This window comes from Symsagittifera roscoffensis, chromosome 4 (genome assembly GCF_963678635.1).
Source record: "Symsagittifera roscoffensis chromosome 4, txSymRosc1.1, whole genome shotgun sequence".
Lineage (NCBI taxonomy): Eukaryota > Metazoa > Xenacoelomorpha > Acoela > Convolutidae > Symsagittifera > Symsagittifera roscoffensis.
Genome location: NC_087065.1, coordinates 33,694,623 through 33,713,624, shown reverse-complemented (window position 1 = coordinate 33,713,624; position 19,002 = coordinate 33,694,623). Strand labels below are relative to the sequence as shown.

Below are 19,002 nucleotides of genomic sequence, written 5' to 3'. Positions count from 1 at the left end.
TTCCTGCAAAATTTCCAACAAAAAATTATCACTCTTTTTCATCGCTTGTGCAACAAAAATAGGCCTAGTTGGAAAAAACCTGGATCAATAGGTACTTTTTACTCAACAGGGAAATCTTAAAATTAAAATCCACACTCTAGCTTAAAAATCATTCACGTTTTTCGCGCAATTTCCACTTTCTTAATTATAGAACGAATATTGACTTCCTTATAGGAAACTATCGTTAAGGGAATTGAAAAAGAAATTGTCAAACCACCAAAAGTCTAACTTTAGGCTGATCAAATTTGAAGACTTGTTTTCAGAAAAAAAACAAGTATACCTATACAAATGAAGGTCTTTACACAGAGGCGAAGCTGCGCTTCGCAAACACTTGCGATAACACGACCAAAAAGTAGCTCTATCAAGTTAATTAAGAAAAAGTATAAATAAGCCTCGATTTAGCAAAAACTCGGCTACGTGTAGGATTCCAGTCTGCGACATACTGCAATCAAGAAAATTTGACTCTCACGCACTATCCACTCAGCCACACAAGCTTAACAGAGAAACACTAATCACGAATAAAGCAGCTAGATTCAGGATTCGAATCTGCGACCTACTGCAATCAAACGATTTTGAGTCTCACGCACTATCTCCTCAGCCAAATACAAATAGACTCAATTTTGCAATTAATAATTTGGAATATAACGAACTGAAGTCATCCACACTAACTTTGCATATAACAAATCGCAAAGCATAAAGCCACATTATGTATAAATTATAGATTTCAAAAAATAGCGAGATAATATTGAGTTAGAAAACATCTGAAATCGAGTTTTTTTTTTATTGTGATGTTGTTCGAAACAAATAACAGTTTTTTACGGTTCATTTGATGAATTAAAAATTCATCAACTGTGACAATTTATTAATATTCGAATGTCCAAGCAAATGCTATCAAAAAACTGTAAAGGTGTCCCACCATTATTGGGGTGCGGCACCATAAAAGTGCCGCACCAATATTTGCATTTTAGGTTGGTAAAAAAGAAGGTTCGTACTAATACACTAGCTTCGCAAGTGTAAGCTAGTCCATTGACACAAATGGAATCTTTTTCTAACATGGAACAATCTACATAGCATAGCTACTATAGGTTGACTTCGAGTTCCATCCCGAAAGATGCCTCATGGAGACCAAGTTTCTAAGGTGGAAAAGTCGTAGTACCTGGTTGCAATATTCTTGCTGGTGGCAGATATGAGGACAAGAGTTACAAATATTTGTCTGAATTTGCAAAAACAAAGGAAAAAATGTACTAAAGTAGCTTTTGAATTATCGAGTTCTATTCATATATATATATATGACACGATATAAGGCAATAACACGATTTTCTAGTTAAATATAATTTAGTACATAAATTTTTTATTCGTCTTGTTCTTCGTCGTCACTTAGAGCTATAATGTCATCTCCGAAACCCTCCTCGATGTCAATTTTGAGCTGAGCCAGTCCAGTGATATCTTCCAAGAAAGAGGGTTCATTGAACACTTCAAACAAGAATTGTTGGTCTCTATCTTTGTACGCAGACAACACAGATGGACTACAAGCCACACACTTAGAATAGGCTTCTACATATGGTGTGATCTGCTTATACTGCTGTGACAGCCACCCTCTTATTTGGTGGGGCACTGGACCTAGTGGAAGATCACACGCCCCTTCATCTGATTCAGACAAACTTGCAGGACACTTGGCACCTGAGATGAATTGACAGCCAACTAATTAACATTTTAAGAATCTAATGCTATTATTTAATAGCAGTGCTGAGAGTCAGTAAATCGAAATGAACTCGAGCTAACAAAAAAATTGAAAATCAATGTTATGCAATCAGGTGCAAAAGGAAAAAACAATAATAATAGTCACCTAACTGATTCGAGACACATGAGGCGAACATCTCAACTGCGAGGCTGCTGGCAATCATGGAGGTGCCTGGTCTGGTCACAGTGCACTGTTGATCCAGGGTCCTGTCAGACAGAGAGTCTCCAGGGGCCATCACGTCACTGCAGAAATAGCAACCCAGTTCACTGCTCTTCACTATAGCAGACGAAGAGGAAGATGGAACCGTGGAATCACCATTCGCACAACTGTTCGCATCTAAACAAAAATATTTTTGATAGAACTGAAACGCTCCTCGATGTCAATTTTGAGCTGAGCCAGTCCAGTGATATCTTCCAAGAGGGTTCATTGAACACTTCAAATAAGAATTGTTGGCCTCTATCTTTGTACGCAGACAAAACAGATGGACACGAAGGTTAGAAAAAACAGCTGCTTGCGGAAATACAACTGAGAAACTCTCTTTTTTACGCCGGGCTTCAATTCAAGCATCTTCAAATGTACTTTTTGACCAAATTTTATTCAACTTAGTTGGAAACAGGAATTTGAACCTCACCGTCCATTGACACTCCATGTCTCATCACCAAGTACGAATCGAATCCTAGGGCAGCATTGACGACTAGTTTGCCATGGAACTTGCCCAGTACTGTGGGCAACCATCTTGCTTCCCTACTGTCCAGGAGAAGGAAGATACAGTCGTGTCCAGCCACCAATTCATCCAATTGAGTCAAAGTATGTTGCACCTAGAAATGAAACTTTTCCTAATATTGGGGTCAATGACGCTTTTCGGGTATCTTAAAAAGCTGAATGCTTAACTTTTCATCCTTGGTAATCGACAGAAAGTTGAACGTGGAGCTGCTGTACGCACCTTTTGCTTCTCTATTTGGGCCACAGCATGGCCTGGCATGGGAATGCTCATTTCCAAAGCTTCCACCTCACAACTCGGGTTGATACGCTTGAGCTGTCTGGCAGCCGCCTCCACTTTCGAAGTCGATCCCCCCATGGCATCTTCAAACACAAACAGACTCTGTCGCACAGGGTTCGAATAGGACACTCTCCCGTTGTCCACCAGAGTGAGTTTGGTCACACCCCAAGCTAAGAGTAGGCGTGCCACGTTGCAGCCAAGAGTACCAGCACCTTGAAAAACATCATATAACCATTAATTTCAACATCCTTTTTCTGAGAAAACCGTAAGTTCAAGTTGGGAGGTACAGTTTCACAGACAAATTAAGCCTCTTTAGTCTCTCAAATCTGTAGTCTCTCAAATCTTTAATAATAATCATTGTAGTTCCTGCGAATCGCAGAGGAGCTATCAGTAGGCCTTAACAGTCCTGTCGAGGATAGTCCATTTGTATTATCTCCCCACATTCCAGACAGTGTTATTTTTGCTGAGCGAAGCTGTGTTTTGCGACTCACGGCCGTTTTTTTTTGCGTCTACAACTTTTACGTGGTACCACTCTTGCAGCCAAATTTGGTCAGGTTGTGGTAGACCTGAATCTGGAGGTCAAGTGAGAGCTTGTCCTGACACACTATCATTGCCATGGCATGGGATCGAATACACGATCTGAGGATTTCAAAGTGAACGCCTTACCACTGTACTAAGTGCCTCTGAAACAGGTATGTAACAAAAAGAACAAAAAAAACTATTGCTGCGCAAGCAAATAGCTTTTTTGAAACAGGTATTGAAACAGGTATGTAACAAAAAGAACAAAAAAAACTATTGCTGCGCAAGCAAATAGCTTTTTTGAAACAGGTATTGAAACAGGTATGTAACAAAAAGAACAAAAAAACTATTGCTGCGCAAGCAAATAGCACAGAATGTTCCACAATTTAAGAAGAGAAATTCAAAAGAAAGGACTAATTGTTGCGATAAACTAAATACATAGTTTCAGAAATAAGAAAGAATACAGGTAAAAGGAAAAAACAACAGAATGATGTGGTGCTGGAACCTGGCTTTTTTAGTATGAGGTTTCAATATCAGAAAGCAATCTTCAAGAAAAATAACATGAGCCTTTGGGCTATTTAAAGCCAATATCAGAATGAAGAAATTCCAGCTGATAGAATTTCAGAAAACCTTGGTGAATGTCGAAAAATGATATCAACTTTTCCACCAACAATATTGTTGCAACTACAGACCGAAGTGAAAATCATCGTCAATAAAGCAATTCATACAGCCTTGCAACAGCAGTTATCGATATTATGACGGGATTGGCACAGATTTCATCCAACTACAGATTTCGTCCTACTTATTTAATTAACTGATTTCGTCCTAAACAGATTTCGTACCATATCCAATCATCCCATATACAAATTTGTGTGACGAAATCTGTGTACGCTTTGAAATGTGACGACGAAATCTGTTGAAATTAAAATGGGACGAGATCTGTCATGGGAAAAAATCTGTCACAGCCGATAACGGATATCAAGCGAGAAATGGAACAGCAACAATTTGCCGGCAGTCTGAAATCTTTTTTTTTTGGGAGCGCAGCTACTGAAAACTGTCGGAAAAATCTGAAGATTATCAGATTAGAAGAAACGCTTATGGTAAACGGAAACCGAGAAAGCATAGAAACTATCAGTCAAAATGTTGTGTCACTTGCAAGCCAGCTTAATGTAGAAGTAACCGTTAACAAAATGTCGATAATTCATCGACCTTCATAAACTAAAAATGAAATCTTGTCTGGGTAAAAGCGAGACACTTCGTATTCGGATATTGGAGATAGATGTCGAGCGCGATTCAGTTTGATGAGTAATGACAACCCTATGCATTGAATCTGGACACAGGATGGGGTCTAATTTATTTGATTTGATAACAAAATTTACACAGAGGCGAAGCGCAGCTTCGCACCACTTGCGATTAAACAGTAACATAAAAACATGTCGAAAAAATGAAAAATGTAGAAAAAACTAGCTCTACCTAAAATTAAACTTCCGTTTGTCTAGACTAACATGCCAGAAATTAAAAAATTAAATTAGCAACGGAGCAAAACTTAAGAAGCGGGAATAAAGCTGGCAATCTTTGAGCAGACAAAGTTGAGCAGAAAAAAGTATGATTTCAGAAAAAAACCTTAACAGTTTTAAGACCCACCTAAGACTAGAATGATTTCAACTATAAAAGAAGTTGCCTGCAGTACAAGAAAAGAAAAATCAGTGATGCGGCAACTAAGCCGACAATCTTTGAGCAGACACCAGTTGAGTCGAAAAACAAACTGATTAAAAAACATTGGAATAGTTTCAAGTCCACCTCCCTGAATCTACATAGAACAACACTTGCACTTGCAATGAAAGCTTCATACAAGATAAACAAGATTTGTGATATGGCAACTAAGACGACAAAATTTTAGCAGAATAACGGAAGTCCAACAATTCAATCTTTACCGATTTTTTTTTCAAGTGCATATATTATGAAAAAAAGGTCCAGCCGAGAGTCGAACCCCAGAGCTTAGAATACAAAAGCGACGGCGTTAACTCAAAGTCAAGTGAGAATGAACCTGGAAATTGTAAAGCTTCAATAAGAAAGCAAGTTGAGAAAAAGTGTACGAAAAGTTGTTTACTGGAATCTTTTTCCCGATTTCAAGACACTTGCTCTCGCAAGTGTAACCACACCTGATGTTGTCAAACAAAAATTTTTGCCATCTAAACAATGCACTATAAGTTCATTATGCCATAAAATAAAAGCTAAAACCATTTAATCAAAAAAAATACTTATAAAAATAAAATTATTTAAAATCAGATCTGGTAAGTTACAAACTTTCATTTGGAAAAAAATCAAAATTAAGGTAAAATCAATGCATAACAAAAAAATCGAAAAATCAGTACCAAACAAAACAAATCTCAATGAAAAAACGGGAAATTAAACGACAAAACTAATAAAAAAAAGAAAACCAATCCGAAAAAAAATCAAAAAAAATTTCAAGAAAATTATTTGAAAAGAAACTAACGCCGGAAACGGACTACAACTATTAACTATTTAAATGAAGGTACTTTTAATTGAATTGTCAAGAAACTGAGCATGCCTGATATTTAGCATGTCTGAAATTTACAATTCCTACACCTTTGACCAGTCTGTGCTTAAAATTATTTACGGAAAAAGTCTAGTAATCGATTGCAATACCCTTGCTTATCGCAAAGGTAAGCAAAACTGATCGTATTACAGCAAAGCCCCAAATGTTCCGAGTGTTTTTAAGGTCAATAGAGTAGTGTTCAATTAAGAAAAAAATTAGAAATAAAAAAAAATGGAAAAACTCAATTCTTTTTTGGGATTTTTTGAAAACCATGCCTCCACACGCTATGTTAAGTACAAATTGATATATTTCGCATATGGCAAAATATTAAATACACCAAAGCGCGGTCAAAAAGTTGTTGCAAATAGAATTAAGACAGTTGAATCTCAACTTACGCGTTAATAGCACGAAATATATCGCTTTAATTAATTGTTCCAAGTTGGCCATTTTAAAACCCTTATAACTTTCCGAAAAGTGATCACAGGTAAAAATCTTTTTGAATTTGAGCTCAAGACAACAAAAAATTTTGAAGGACATTTTAAAAATCCTGTCAAAACTTGGAGTTAAAAGTCGAAATTTCTGTGGAGAAATAAAAAAAAATACTGAGCACAAATATATTGCACATTCTTCAAAAGTCGGAATAATTATGCGTTGAGGAAAACGCTAAGATTGAGGAGCACAACTAATGAAATATATCTGTCGTCTAAACTCATGTTTTCATAGTTTTTGGACAACATTAGTTTTAAACTCTGATTTATCATTTTTGATTTATATCTTTATTATAAGAACAGAGACTACGGAGAGCTCCAAATAGACAAAAAGCTCGGCACAAAAAATATCTTCAAATTTTGAAAAAACAAGAAGCCTTAGTTTTATTTTAGAAGCAAAGCAGCGCTTGACAAACACTAGAGCAAAAAACGACAAAAAAGCAGCTCTATAAATTGAAAAAATAAAAATTAAAAATAAGCCTCAAATTCGTATAACTTTTGAGCTCTTTTTCGGCCTACAATTGTTATTCATCACGCATTCAGCCACATTAACACGTAAGAAAACTAACAAATGGAAAATTATGTGAGGGGAGTGGAAAAATTCAACTTTTTCTGCGCGACGGATTCGGACCAGCGACCTAGAGATAAAGAGTCTCACGATCTTCCTACTCGGCCCCGACGTTTATCGATCGGCAAATACTAGCCACAAATGAAGCAGAGAACAGATTCTTTGAAATTTTTAAGGCAACAGCTCTTGATTATAGCTAAAGAGCCACCAAATTGAGCTCTTTTATTTGCGAGTTAGGTTGGGAAAAAAGTAGAGTCATAGTTATACACTGAGCTCGCATGTGTAAAAATCAAGCTCCAGCAAAAAAAAAATAAGATAAGGGGAGCTTGTTGAATTGATACGGAAGCCTTCAATATCAACCAAATTAATCTTTTAATTCTTTTACGATAAAATTTAGCCATGAATCAATGAAAGCAAGTAAACAGAAAAAATACTGACTTTCTGTCTTTCTAATTTCGAATACCTCCAAATTTCCAAGAGAAAAACAGATGACCTTAAACTCCTAAGACAATTTATGCTTGACATTTTGTGATAAAATTAACCCAATTTGACATTGCTAGATCAATAAGTAACATTTAAGTTCCGCTGGGAAATCTGATAATCAACCTCCACTTTCGAAATTAAAAATCAAAAACGTTTTTTGTGACCTTTACACTTTTGCTGTTTGATAGTGGAGTTTGCCTTCCTTTGAACACACGAAAAGAACTCAACTCGAAAAAAAATTAAAAGTTGAAGCAAGAAAAGATAAATTTGAGCCTGAAATTTTCCGGAAAAAAAACACGAAAAAAACCATCTCGACCAATATAAGAGTCTGCGCTCAAGTCAACAACTATGAAGCCAAAAAACCAACAGTAGAAAATTAATAACAAAACTCTATAATTATACGTACAATGGTTTGAGTTCTAGATATACCATGGGTAGTAACTAGTACGTGGTTGTTATATTTGAATTTTCATGAAAATGAGCATGGCAGCAGTATAGCAGCATCATAAAAGATTCGACTGATTTTATTAAACTAGCTGTTAACCCAAAAAAACCTGTTCGATTTGATAACGCATGCTATCGCAGGCGTGAAATTTTTTTTGCAATATTATCAATTCAATCATCTAACACATAAAAAGGATTCGGGCTACACTAACTACATGCTTTACTTTCTCATAACTAGATGGAAACGATACGAAAAAAAATCTTTGGTATGAAAATCGAGATCCAAAAGTTCCTAAATGCACTCAAAAACATTGCTTAAAATTGTGCAACTAACCAAACTGCATATCTTACAGGAACCATTGGGGCTAAGAAAAGGTTCTTTCCATTAATTGTTATAAGCTAAGATCATACTAGAAGAAAAATTTACCAAAAAATTACAAAACAAGTGAAGAAAAAGTTTTGACCAAGTGTCTCACAAAAACTCAAATTTCCACACAAAGTAACATGCAGAAAAATTGGAAAAGATTCTGAAAGCCTATTAAAAATTCAATTACATCAGATAAGAAATTGGTACGCTAATCACACACAAAAAAAACAATAAAAAACGCCCGTAAAAGAATTGAAGATAGAATCACAAAAATTTATTTTTTTTGCAAAACTTTCAGCTATAAAGAACCACACTCCTAAATGTTGTGCGACAGAAGTCACATTTTTTTGCTGACAAAACAAACAAAAGAAAACTGTAAAAAAAAATTCTGGAAATGTATAAAACTTTTCAGAATTTTTTTTCCCAATTAAAAACTAACTCTATATAATCAACTTCAATCGATTTCATCTAACATTGTTCTACCCTCAATAACAAAAAAGTAAAAAAAAAAACTGATTCCACGCAATTTTGTCGTGTATAAAAACCAGAAAACCAAAAACAATAATTACTCTTTTGAAAATGAAGAAAAAAAGAATAATAGAGAATTCACCAAAAAGATTTAAAAAAACAAAGCACACGGCAAAAAAGCCGGAAAAAAATGGGACGAAATCGAAAAAGCCGACTAAAATAATCAATAGATTTTTTGAAAATTGTTGCATATAAGGGCCCAGTATCACTCCAGTAGCTCTAGACCAGCTGTTAACAATGCAACATGGCAAACTTGTGCTGAAGTGTAAGTTGGAGACATTGGAAAAGGAAATCTTAAAACTGGAGATCCTGTGAACAAAATCATTTAAGGGGAAAAAGTCTAGTAACCGATTGCATTACCCTTGCTTATAGCAAGGGTAATGAAGCTTTTAGCTACAAAAATAAAAATCCTGAGCTCAAAGTTGAAGCAGTTCAGCAATCAATGTATTTCCTCAACTGTAAAAATTCTTAAGTTAACGAGCATGATTTAAAACATGGTCTTCAAAAGTCAGCTTACATACATGGACCATATTAACTTTTTTTTTAAAATAATTTTTTAAATTTAAAAAATGCTTCTCGCAACGCTTAAATTTTCTCACTGCATAGAAATTGCTAAATAGATGATTGCATCATCATGAGCTTATAGCATTACAAAGCAAAAACAAAAAACGAGAGCTGAGTGTCCTTGTGGAGTGAGTTCCAAAATGAGACATGATATACCCAGTGACGCAATTAGAATTGATATACGCAGTGGCGCAATTAGAAGTGATATACCCAGTGTCGCAATAAAAATGGAAAAATGAATTGGAATCAAATATGGAATTGTTTTCATATAATGAAGGCTATGTTCGTTTTAGGCAAACAAAATTAGCCCAATTTATCCAATTTTCATTAAAAAAACATTGCACAAAAAAAACATTGATTGGATCGGCTGCTGTCAGGGACCACAATTGAAGTTCCAATCTTTGAGTGTAAACATTACTGTCATATCCTTTTAAACTTTGAATTCGAAATCGCATCAGTTTGAAATTCAAAATTAAAATTCGGATATTATTTAGAAAGCTTACATCAGGTTCCGCATTGAAATTGAAAGGTCAAAATCATTTTTACAAAGATCACTCAAAAACCGTAATTCTAGTCTAAAAACTTGACTGTCAGTTTCATTTCAGATTTGGATACACAGAGGTGAAAACTAAAAAAAAAATTAAAAACTATCATTTTTGATTTTCGGCGCTTGTTCTTTGGATCATTCATAAAAATTTTGCTTCGAAATGTATTAGAGCCAAACAATTTTACACAGAGCCGAGGCTGCGCTTCGCAAATAATAGCAAAAACACGACAAAAACAGCTTTATAAAGTGAAAAAAAAGAGAAATAAGCCTCGAATAAGTAAAACGTTGCTGCGTATCGGATTCGAACCTGCGACTAACGAAATATGAAATCTCACGCCCTGCCTGCTCAGCCACTTCACAACCGACAAACAATAGTCACGGATAAAACAGCTACATATGCTAACAAATCGCCAATGCTATGCAGCAAAAGTGGCAACAATTACAAATAGACACAATTTGGCATGTAATAATTTGGAATACAACAAACTGAAGGCATCCGCGCTAGGATTGCATGTGAAAAATTGATAAACATAAAGATATATTTTCTATAAATTGAGTATTTCAAAAACATTGCGAGATATATTGAGTTGAAAAATTTCTAATTCAAACAAACATTGAAACAAACAGCTTTTTCGGTTCATTTGAACAATGAGAAAGGTATCAACTGTGTTAACTTATTACTAATCGAACTTCAAAGCACATGATATTAAAACTGGAGATCCTGTGAACAAAATCATTTAAGGGGAAAAAGTCTAGTAACCGATTGCATTACCCTTGCTTATAGCAAGGGTAATGAAGCTTTTAGCTACAAAAATAAAAATCCTGAGCTCAAAGTTGAAGCAGTTCAGCAATCAATGTATTTCCTCAACTGTAAAAATTCTTAAGTTAACGAGCATGATTTAAAACATGGTCTTCAAAAGTCAGCTTACATACATGGACCATATTAACTTTTTTTTTAAAATAATTTTTTAAATTTAAAAAATGCTTCTCGCAACGCTTAAATTTTCTCACTGCATAGAAATTGCTAAATAGATGATTGCATCATCATGAGCTTATAGCATTACAAAGCAAAAACAAAAAACGAGAGCTGAGTGTCCTTGTGGAGTGAGTTCCAAAATGAGACATGATATACCCAGTGACGCAATTAGAATTGATATACGCAGTGGCGCAATTAGAAGTGATATACCCAGTGTCGCAATAAAAATGGAAAAATGAATTGGAATCAAATATGGAATTGTTTTCATATAATGAAGGCTATGTTCGTTTTAGGCAAACAAAATTAGCCCAATTTATCCAATTTTCATTAAAAAAACATTGCACAAAAAAAACATTGATTGGATCGGCTGCTGTCAGGGACCACAATTGAAGTTCCAATCTTTGAGTGTAAACATTACTGTCATATCCTTTTAAACTTTGAATTCGAAATCGCATCAGTTTGAAATTCAAAATTAAAATTCGGATATTATTTAGAAAGCTTACATCAGGTTCCGCATTGAAATTGAAAGGTCAAAATCATTTTTACAAAGATCACTCAAAAACCTCCTGGTTGGTAATAGCATTCTATAACGAAAAGGCGTAATTCTAGTCTAAAAACTTGACTGTCAGTTTCATTTCAGATTTGGATACACAGAGGTGAAAACTAAAAAAAAAATTAAAAACTATCATTTTTGATTTTCGGCGTTTGTTCTTTGGATCATTCATAAAAATTTTGCTTCGAAACGTATTAGAGCCAAACAATTTTACACAGAGCCGAGGCTGCGCTTCGCAAATAATAGCAAAAACACGACAAAAAACAGCTTTATAAAGTGAAAAAAAAAGAGAAATAAGGCTCGAATAAGTAAAACGTTGCTGCGTATCGGATTCGAACCTGCGACTAACGAAATATGAAATCTCACGCCCTGCCTGCTCAGCCACTTCACAACCGACAAACAATAGTCACGGATAAAACAGCTACATATGCTAACAAATCGCCAATGCTATGCAGCAAAAGTGGCAACAATTACAAATAGACACAATTTGGCATGTAATAATTTGGAATACAACAAACTGAAGGCATCCGCGCTAGGATTGCATGTGAAAAATTGATAAACATTAAGATATATTTTCTATAAATTGAGTATTTCAAAAACATTGCGAGATATATTGAGTTGAAAAATTTCTAATTCAAACAAATATTGAAACAAACAGCTTTTTCGGTTCATTTGAACAATGAGAAAGGTATCAACTGTGTTAACTTATTACTAATCGAACTTCAAAGCACATGATATTAAAAAGCTGTTAAGTGCCCAGAAATTGGCACCAAAATTTGCGACTTGGGTGGTTAGAAAAGAATAGTCGTACTAAAACACTACCTCACTAAAGTTCGCTACTGTAATAATCAAACAAACACTAGAAAATATAATATTTAGGAATTTTTTTGCACTTCTTGCTTCATTTCAAGGCTATTCTCTCAGCAAGCATACCTTATAACTTAAGAATTTAATTCTCTCTTTCTAAAATAAAAAAAATCTATTTTTTTTCCAATTTTCCTGCCTTTCTCAGTAAAAATTCTTTGACATGAGTTAGGAAAAACTAAAAGAACTGGAACTAAACTATTTAATAAAGGTCAATTTGCGGTAGATTTCAATTGTTTAGACTGTCAGCTTATTTTGGGCACTATAGTCTATACCGCACCGGAGTTCCGTGGATAACAATAGATTATAAATAATGGAAAATTGTTGTCTAAAATGTTGTCATTATACTCCTTTATTGTTGCAAATTTAGACCACCAAATCGATTATATTGTCACTATAATCTATTATTTTCGGATAAACACAATCCATTTAAATCCATTATAATGGATTATTATCCATTCAAAATTCATTATAAATGATTATAACGGATTATAATCTTTACATTTTTTTGCAAAATCCTTTGCCAAACTTGCAACATTTCTGCGTTACTCACGGACTACTCGCAATCTAAACCTAATGAAATTAACCCCTCCCCCCTCACTTTGCCTCCCATCTGCATTTGTCCAAACCAACTCCCCCCACCCCTAAGTTTACTTAAGTTTAACCTCAAACACAACCCCCCCACCCAAGTTACAGTTCACCCCCCACCCCACCCCCCAGTATGTTTATCAATGAACGAGGACGGGGGGAGGGGTTACTCAATGTGAGCAACACCTATTTGCCCCCATTCTCCATTTTAACCCACTCACCCAAGTTTTTTGTTCCACCCTTCCCCCATTTTTTACCCCGCCCCACGTTCAGTAAACGGGGGAGGGGGTTTGGTTTAAACTAAGATGGGGGTTTGGTTTAAACTAAGATGGGGGTAAACTGACGAGGGGTAAGCTGTGGGAGGGGAGAAAAAGTAGAGAAAAATTAAATTAAAAAATCTTATGTGAAAAGTAAAAATTTATGAAACGTAATACGTAGCAACTGCACGAAACAGGAAATGAGATAACTTTCAAAAAAATTTGCAAAAATCATAATTTCTTCTCAAAAAACACATTATAATAGATCAATCTATTATAATGAATTCTAATGATTAAAAAATATTATGATTATAATCCATTTTTAAAGGATTATAATCGATCATTAACGATTATAATGGATTATATTGATATCAAAAATACTAAGATTATAATTCATTTTTGATGGATTTTAATCCAATATTTTTGTAATTTTATAGATACATACAGACTATAAAATGACAATATAATTGATTATTGTCCATGGAACTCCAGTGCGGGATGGTCCCATTTTCTCGATACTACAAATGCTTGGAAAATATTAGGAGGAATCCTATTCACAACTGCGCGAGCTTTAATGCTTGATCATTTCATCACTTTACAAGCTATATTTGATCACTTTACAAGCCTATATTTAATTACTTTACAAGCTTTCTTTGAGCTGAGGTAATCTATATCGGGCTGAAAAATCCACCTGAGTGGTGGGAAGGATAAAGCTGCTGCAACATACCAAGTAAGAGGCATTTCTGTTGGGCAATTTTTTCTAAGTCCAACTCGGGTACAATTCGCCACTTCATTAGTTTGAGATTTAGTTCCACAGCGTTCTTAGATAAAATTTTTGGGTCCATGAGTTTGCTCAAGTCAGCCATTTTGGGTAACAATTTTTCCTTGTTTTTTTCCCACCCACTACTCGAAAGGAGATCTCTGACCGAGAAATCGACACTTCCAGGCTGCGTGGGAATGTTAAGTTGCACAGAGCTTCTCACTGAAATGTCGGCTAAAACATAAACAAAATTTAAAGCTTCCGAACAAGCATGATAGACTTATTTAAATGACCATTTATGTAACACGCAGAAGCGAAGTGGAGCTTCGGACTACATGCGACATAGAAAGATAAATTGAAAAAGATGATTGCATGACAAAATTACATAAATACGACACAAAAATCTTTTTTTTATTATTTGACTGCCAAGATTTTCCCCAACTTTTAGGCTGAAGCCAACTTCATAAAAAAAAGCTTTGTAAATTAATTTTGTAAATGATTCAAAGATTTCAGATTGCCTTCTCAAACATTGAAATCAAAAAGAATCAGCGATTTAACAGCAAAACTTGAAGTTTTGTAAACAAAACTCTCAATTTCTTTTTTGAGGAAAACAATGATTCAAGAGTATTGAGAAAACTTTCAAGAATTAAAAACATAGCCAACAGACAGCAGGAAAAGAGTCATGCGTCATCAACGCAAGGAAACCGAAAAAAAAACTGACTGTTTTTTGAAAAACTTCAATTTTTGAGTTTCAAAGAAAAAAAATAAGGCCTTAAGGCTCTTTTAAATTCCAGAAAAACTTATGATTAACACTTTGTAATAAAATTGACCCATCTGGATAAACCTGAAAATCAAATGTCTATTTAGAAACTAGAAGTCGATCACGTTTTTCGCGACCTTTACACTTTTGCTGTTCAATAGTCGAATTTGTCTTTCTTTAAACAAAAGAAATGAACTGAACTGAGAAAAAAATCACAAAACTCGAACCATTCAAAAAAAAATCACCAAGACTTATAAAAAAGAGTATTTACTACGTTCATGATTCCTAATAACTTCAAACATAACATCCACAATAATAAACAAAAAACGTACGAAGGTAATTAAACTAAACCACTCTTATTAGTGTTGAATGCAAATTATCATTGAAATAAAATTGGCAAGCTTAAAAACTTCGCATTAACGCTTAAACTTCGTTTAAAAACTTCGCAGAAGAGCTGGAATCTGTTAAATAGGAAGGCAAAGAAATTCAGATCAAACTTATTTCTTAAAAAACAGTAACGAAAAATCTATAAACACGAAGAAAACAAACGTCTGATATCATAAAACAATTAACAGCACACATAACATATACGCCCATATGGTCAAAACTTAGGAACAAGCTAGCCTCTACTTGACGAATTTTTATTAAAGTCAAGGAAAGTTTTTTTACATGTTTTTTTTCTACTAATTTTGCCGCTTTTCGCTCATGATTAAAGGACCTAAACAGAAGTATAGAACTGAGGAAAACTTGATTCTCATAATAAATTAGGCGTATTCGACAACAGTTTTCCTCGAAAATCAAGCAAAAAACGAAAAATCAAATAAATTTTACGACCCAAGAACGCGCTTAAAAAATTTACTTTGCTTGTCTTAAACTAAACTTTCACGGCTTAGCTTTAGTTATTAGTCAACTATGCAAACCTGCTCGCTCGTTCCATTCACTCGAAATTAGACTGAATATCAAAAATTTCAAACCAAATGTTTTGATTTTTAGAACACTTTTCAGAACTATTAATTTAGTTTAAAACAAAATTGAGAGGTCTTTAATATATATCATTAGATCCGTTCCGGTGACTATTTTCTATGGGAAAAATTTATGAGAAACAAACCTGATTTTGTGAGAAAAAATATAAAAAAACTATAACACACACGAAGACTAAGTTCTTCGCAACTGTCAAGGGTCGGAACAAAGCGAAGTTTTCAACACTTTTGGATTGAGAAAAATTCTAGAACCAGCTTTCAAGAAACTTCAAAGAAAAACAATTGGGAAATCTAGCCTGCATTAATTGAAGCTAAAGCCACGAAATGTATATAAAACTCAATTTACATCAAAATGAAAAAAATATATATCGAAGATGATTTTTACTATTTTGCCTGAAACCAAACTGAAGATAAAAAAATTATCATTTTTCGGAAAACTCATAAAGTTTATATATTTTTTCCTGAAATATAGTAGTGGTAGGCGCTATTTTAGATACTTGCACATACTTTGATTGATATATGTATATGGTATCTCAACCGACAAAATTTAAGCAGAGACATTAAGCCCAAAAAGAATCGACCTTGTATCAAAAAAAAATTGAGACAAATACACGGGAAGCCATAGATTATAGCAGTCCGAAAAATCAATAAGACGAACAAGGATAGCCGGCTAGTGTGCAAATAGCACAGAATGTGCCAACCATAGACTAAAAAAATTCCTTTTTTAAAATTAGCGTCGTGTTTTCTTGTGTGATAACAAATTTGCAGAAAATGTTTGAGTTTTTCAAGTTTTCAATTTCTAAATGGCGCTGAAAAAACTGCAAACACCAACTTTACTTGTGTAAAACTAAATTTTGACGGCCTAAATCAAGCAAAAATAAGCTATTGTAAGCCTGCTCGCTCTCATTATTCGCTCGAGTTAAGACTAAAAATCACAAAAATTTTGTTTTTCTCAATACCGGAAAATTCTAAGTCGTTCGAATCACGATTGAAAGTGCTTCAACTTGATATATCACCCATTACAGTAAATATTTGTGGTACCTGATTTGGCGTGGAAAACAAGAAAAGCTAAAACACACCCGAATACCAAGTTCCTCCCCACTTTTCAAATGGTCGGAACTAAGTCATTATATTTAAGCCGTGGGAGTCCAGCCTTGGACATTTTTAATTTAAAAAAGTCTTTTACCTGATTGAAAATCATATTAACTGATAGAAAATCATTTGGTTTCTCAAGTTTAACAAGCTGATTTTTCACAGACGCGCCAAAATCACAAACGCGTCAAAGTAACTCGTGAACTATCGATTCAAAAAGTGTTCTGAATTTTTTTTTACTGTTTTTGATAGTTAAAAAAACACATGCACCTAGGGTAGGGGTTTGCGGGTCATATGGCCTAATATCTTTCTTTTCCAAGCCTCATTTCTAATGACTACTGACGATGAACTGCTCAATATATGTTTGTGATTTACGGGAGAAATTTATACTTCCTTTTTCTTTTGAGGAGGCTGTACTATCACTCATTTATATGTGACTTTCATTAGTGAAACTTGCATTTGCAAAACCCACCGGATTCCAAAATTCTACGGTGATTAAAAAAAACAAGGAGTCAGCAGTGAACAAAAGCCAAAAAAGCACCAACCATTTTCAGCTTGGATGCGCAGACATACAAGATTAATTTTGTCGGCCTTTTTGGCAAAATGAAACAAAAGTGCGTTGATGACATTTCTGCAAAACCATCCTATGGAGTTAGAGTCTGTTGAGGGGTCGGAGCAGACGAATGTAACTGCAGTCACACTTTCCCTCTCACGCGCCTCTTCCCAACTGATCCTACTCTTGTTCACACTATCAACGGCAAATAAGGTTTCAGTTAAGTTCACACCATTTGCTGACTCCAGTAAGCAAACATTATCAGCGGATATAGGATCCAACTCAATCTGGGAGCACAGCTCATTTGACAGGTGTATTGAGGGAAAACAGACCCAGTATACAAAAGTGTGCTTTTTCAGATCAGCAAAACAGAGAAGAGTGAATGGGAGTAATAATGAAGAGTCTTCGAAACAAGTTCCACGCTGAATACTGTCAATGACTGCGTCTATAGATGAGCTCAAAATGGCCTTCTTGTCGAACTTGCTGAAGTCTTCCTTGGTGTTGGCGAGGAGTAGTTGGCCTCGAGATATGTGCGAGAATGCGGGCAGTTGCACTTTCTCATTAAATGCCTGGTCTCCAATATTGAACAGACATGGTAGACCTAAACAAAACCTGTCATATTCAATCATACGTGGATTAAATTTAATCATACAAGGAAAAAGTCTATTCTAGATCAAATAAGACTTTTCGAATTAAACGCATTAACTCTGATTTGAAATTTCAATTGAAATTTTTTTTTGCGCGGAGCTACTTTGGTCTAACCGTCTACCGCGTTTGGCTTTCATAACACTTTGCCCAGCTTGAATCAATCGTAGTAAGTACTTCACCTGGTTTAAGAGAACTGTTGAAATATCCCTGGATGGGCTTAGGCGAAGTTTCTAGCTTCCACTCGTTCAGTTTCCTGTCGGCTAACTGGTACCAGAAGCCAATGTCCAAAGAGCTCACGAAAGGAGTGATCATCATTAATTAAATAGTTAAAATGTCGACTATAATTTGATTTTCTCTATAATATTTAGATCTAATTCCACAATCAAACAGCCAATTTCAACTATAAATGTAGCTAGAGGTCGCGCCTAGCTATTTGCAAATCCAATACAACTAATACAAATTGTTTTCATTAGAACGCATCTGAAAATAATCATAATATGTTTTAGAGAAGAGAAACATAAAAATGTTAAGAAGACAATAACTTCTGGTACAAGCTAGGCTCAAATAAAAAAATGGTGTTTGACAGCTAAAAACTTTTTTTTTCAGTTTTTTAACGGGAGTCGTTTTTAGGTTATCAGAATTATGTGATGCTTTCAATTTCAAAAAGCTTACAGCTAGAGCGAGGCCCACAGAAGTCTACCAGTGATGTCCAATATAACCCTTTGTTTAAAAGTTTATTTAATCAATTGGTTAAAAAATGGTTCGTTAAACTAATTTAACCAATAACCAATTGGTTAAACCGATTTGGTTAAGCACAGGTGGTTAGTCTTATATACTTAATGGTTAGTCTTTTTTAAACAATTAAAACTGGACCATATAACAGCTTTTCAGGCTTGCATTTTGAATCTAAGTAAGGCCAATGAATCGTTTTTTCTTCAACGCCACTCCAAACTTTCACCCGCTCGTGCTCCATGGAGTGATAATTAGCAGTTTTGGCATTTCAATACAATTTTAGGATCAACCGTATAAACCCCCCTGCCAAAAAATGAATTTAGGGGGGGGGAGAAAATATGGATTTTTCATGAACTAACTTTGAGAATAGCCGGTATTCGTTCAAAACTAG

At 34.7% G+C, this 19,002-nt stretch overlaps 3 protein-coding genes across 4 annotated transcripts in view; all 3 read right to left on the bottom strand.

Annotated features, from left to right (window-relative positions):
• Window positions 1-19,002, bottom strand: part of LOC134845262 (uncharacterized) — a 216,052-nt gene that overhangs the window by 100,068 nt on the left and 96,982 nt on the right. The window lies entirely within an intron of this gene.
• The window catches only part of LOC134845257 (eukaryotic peptide chain release factor subunit 1-like), a 574,579-nt gene that overhangs the window by 461,580 nt on the left and 93,997 nt on the right, over window positions 1-19,002 (bottom strand). The gene's annotated exons all lie outside the window — the stretch shown is intronic.
• LOC134845254 (ubiquitin-like modifier-activating enzyme ATG7) lies at window positions 1,239-18,355 on the bottom strand. 2 transcript variants are annotated; one of them, XM_063862189.1, is made up of 7 exons: window positions 18,059-18,355; window positions 17,224-17,832; window positions 13,814-14,080; window positions 2,724-2,992; window positions 2,412-2,598; window positions 1,886-2,116; window positions 1,239-1,719 (listed from the first exon to the last, which is right to left on the bottom strand). In XM_063862189.1, the coding sequence occupies exons 1-7, from the start codon at window positions 18,192-18,194 to the stop codon at window positions 1,391-1,393; spliced, it is 2,028 nt and encodes a 675-aa protein (XP_063718259.1). In that variant the 5' UTR covers window positions 18,195-18,355; the 3' UTR covers window positions 1,239-1,390. The 2 variants fall into 2 exon arrangements, with proteins under 2 accessions (XP_063718259.1, XP_063718260.1); XM_063862190.1 differs by having other exon boundaries at window positions 1,572-1,719; window positions 1,891-2,116.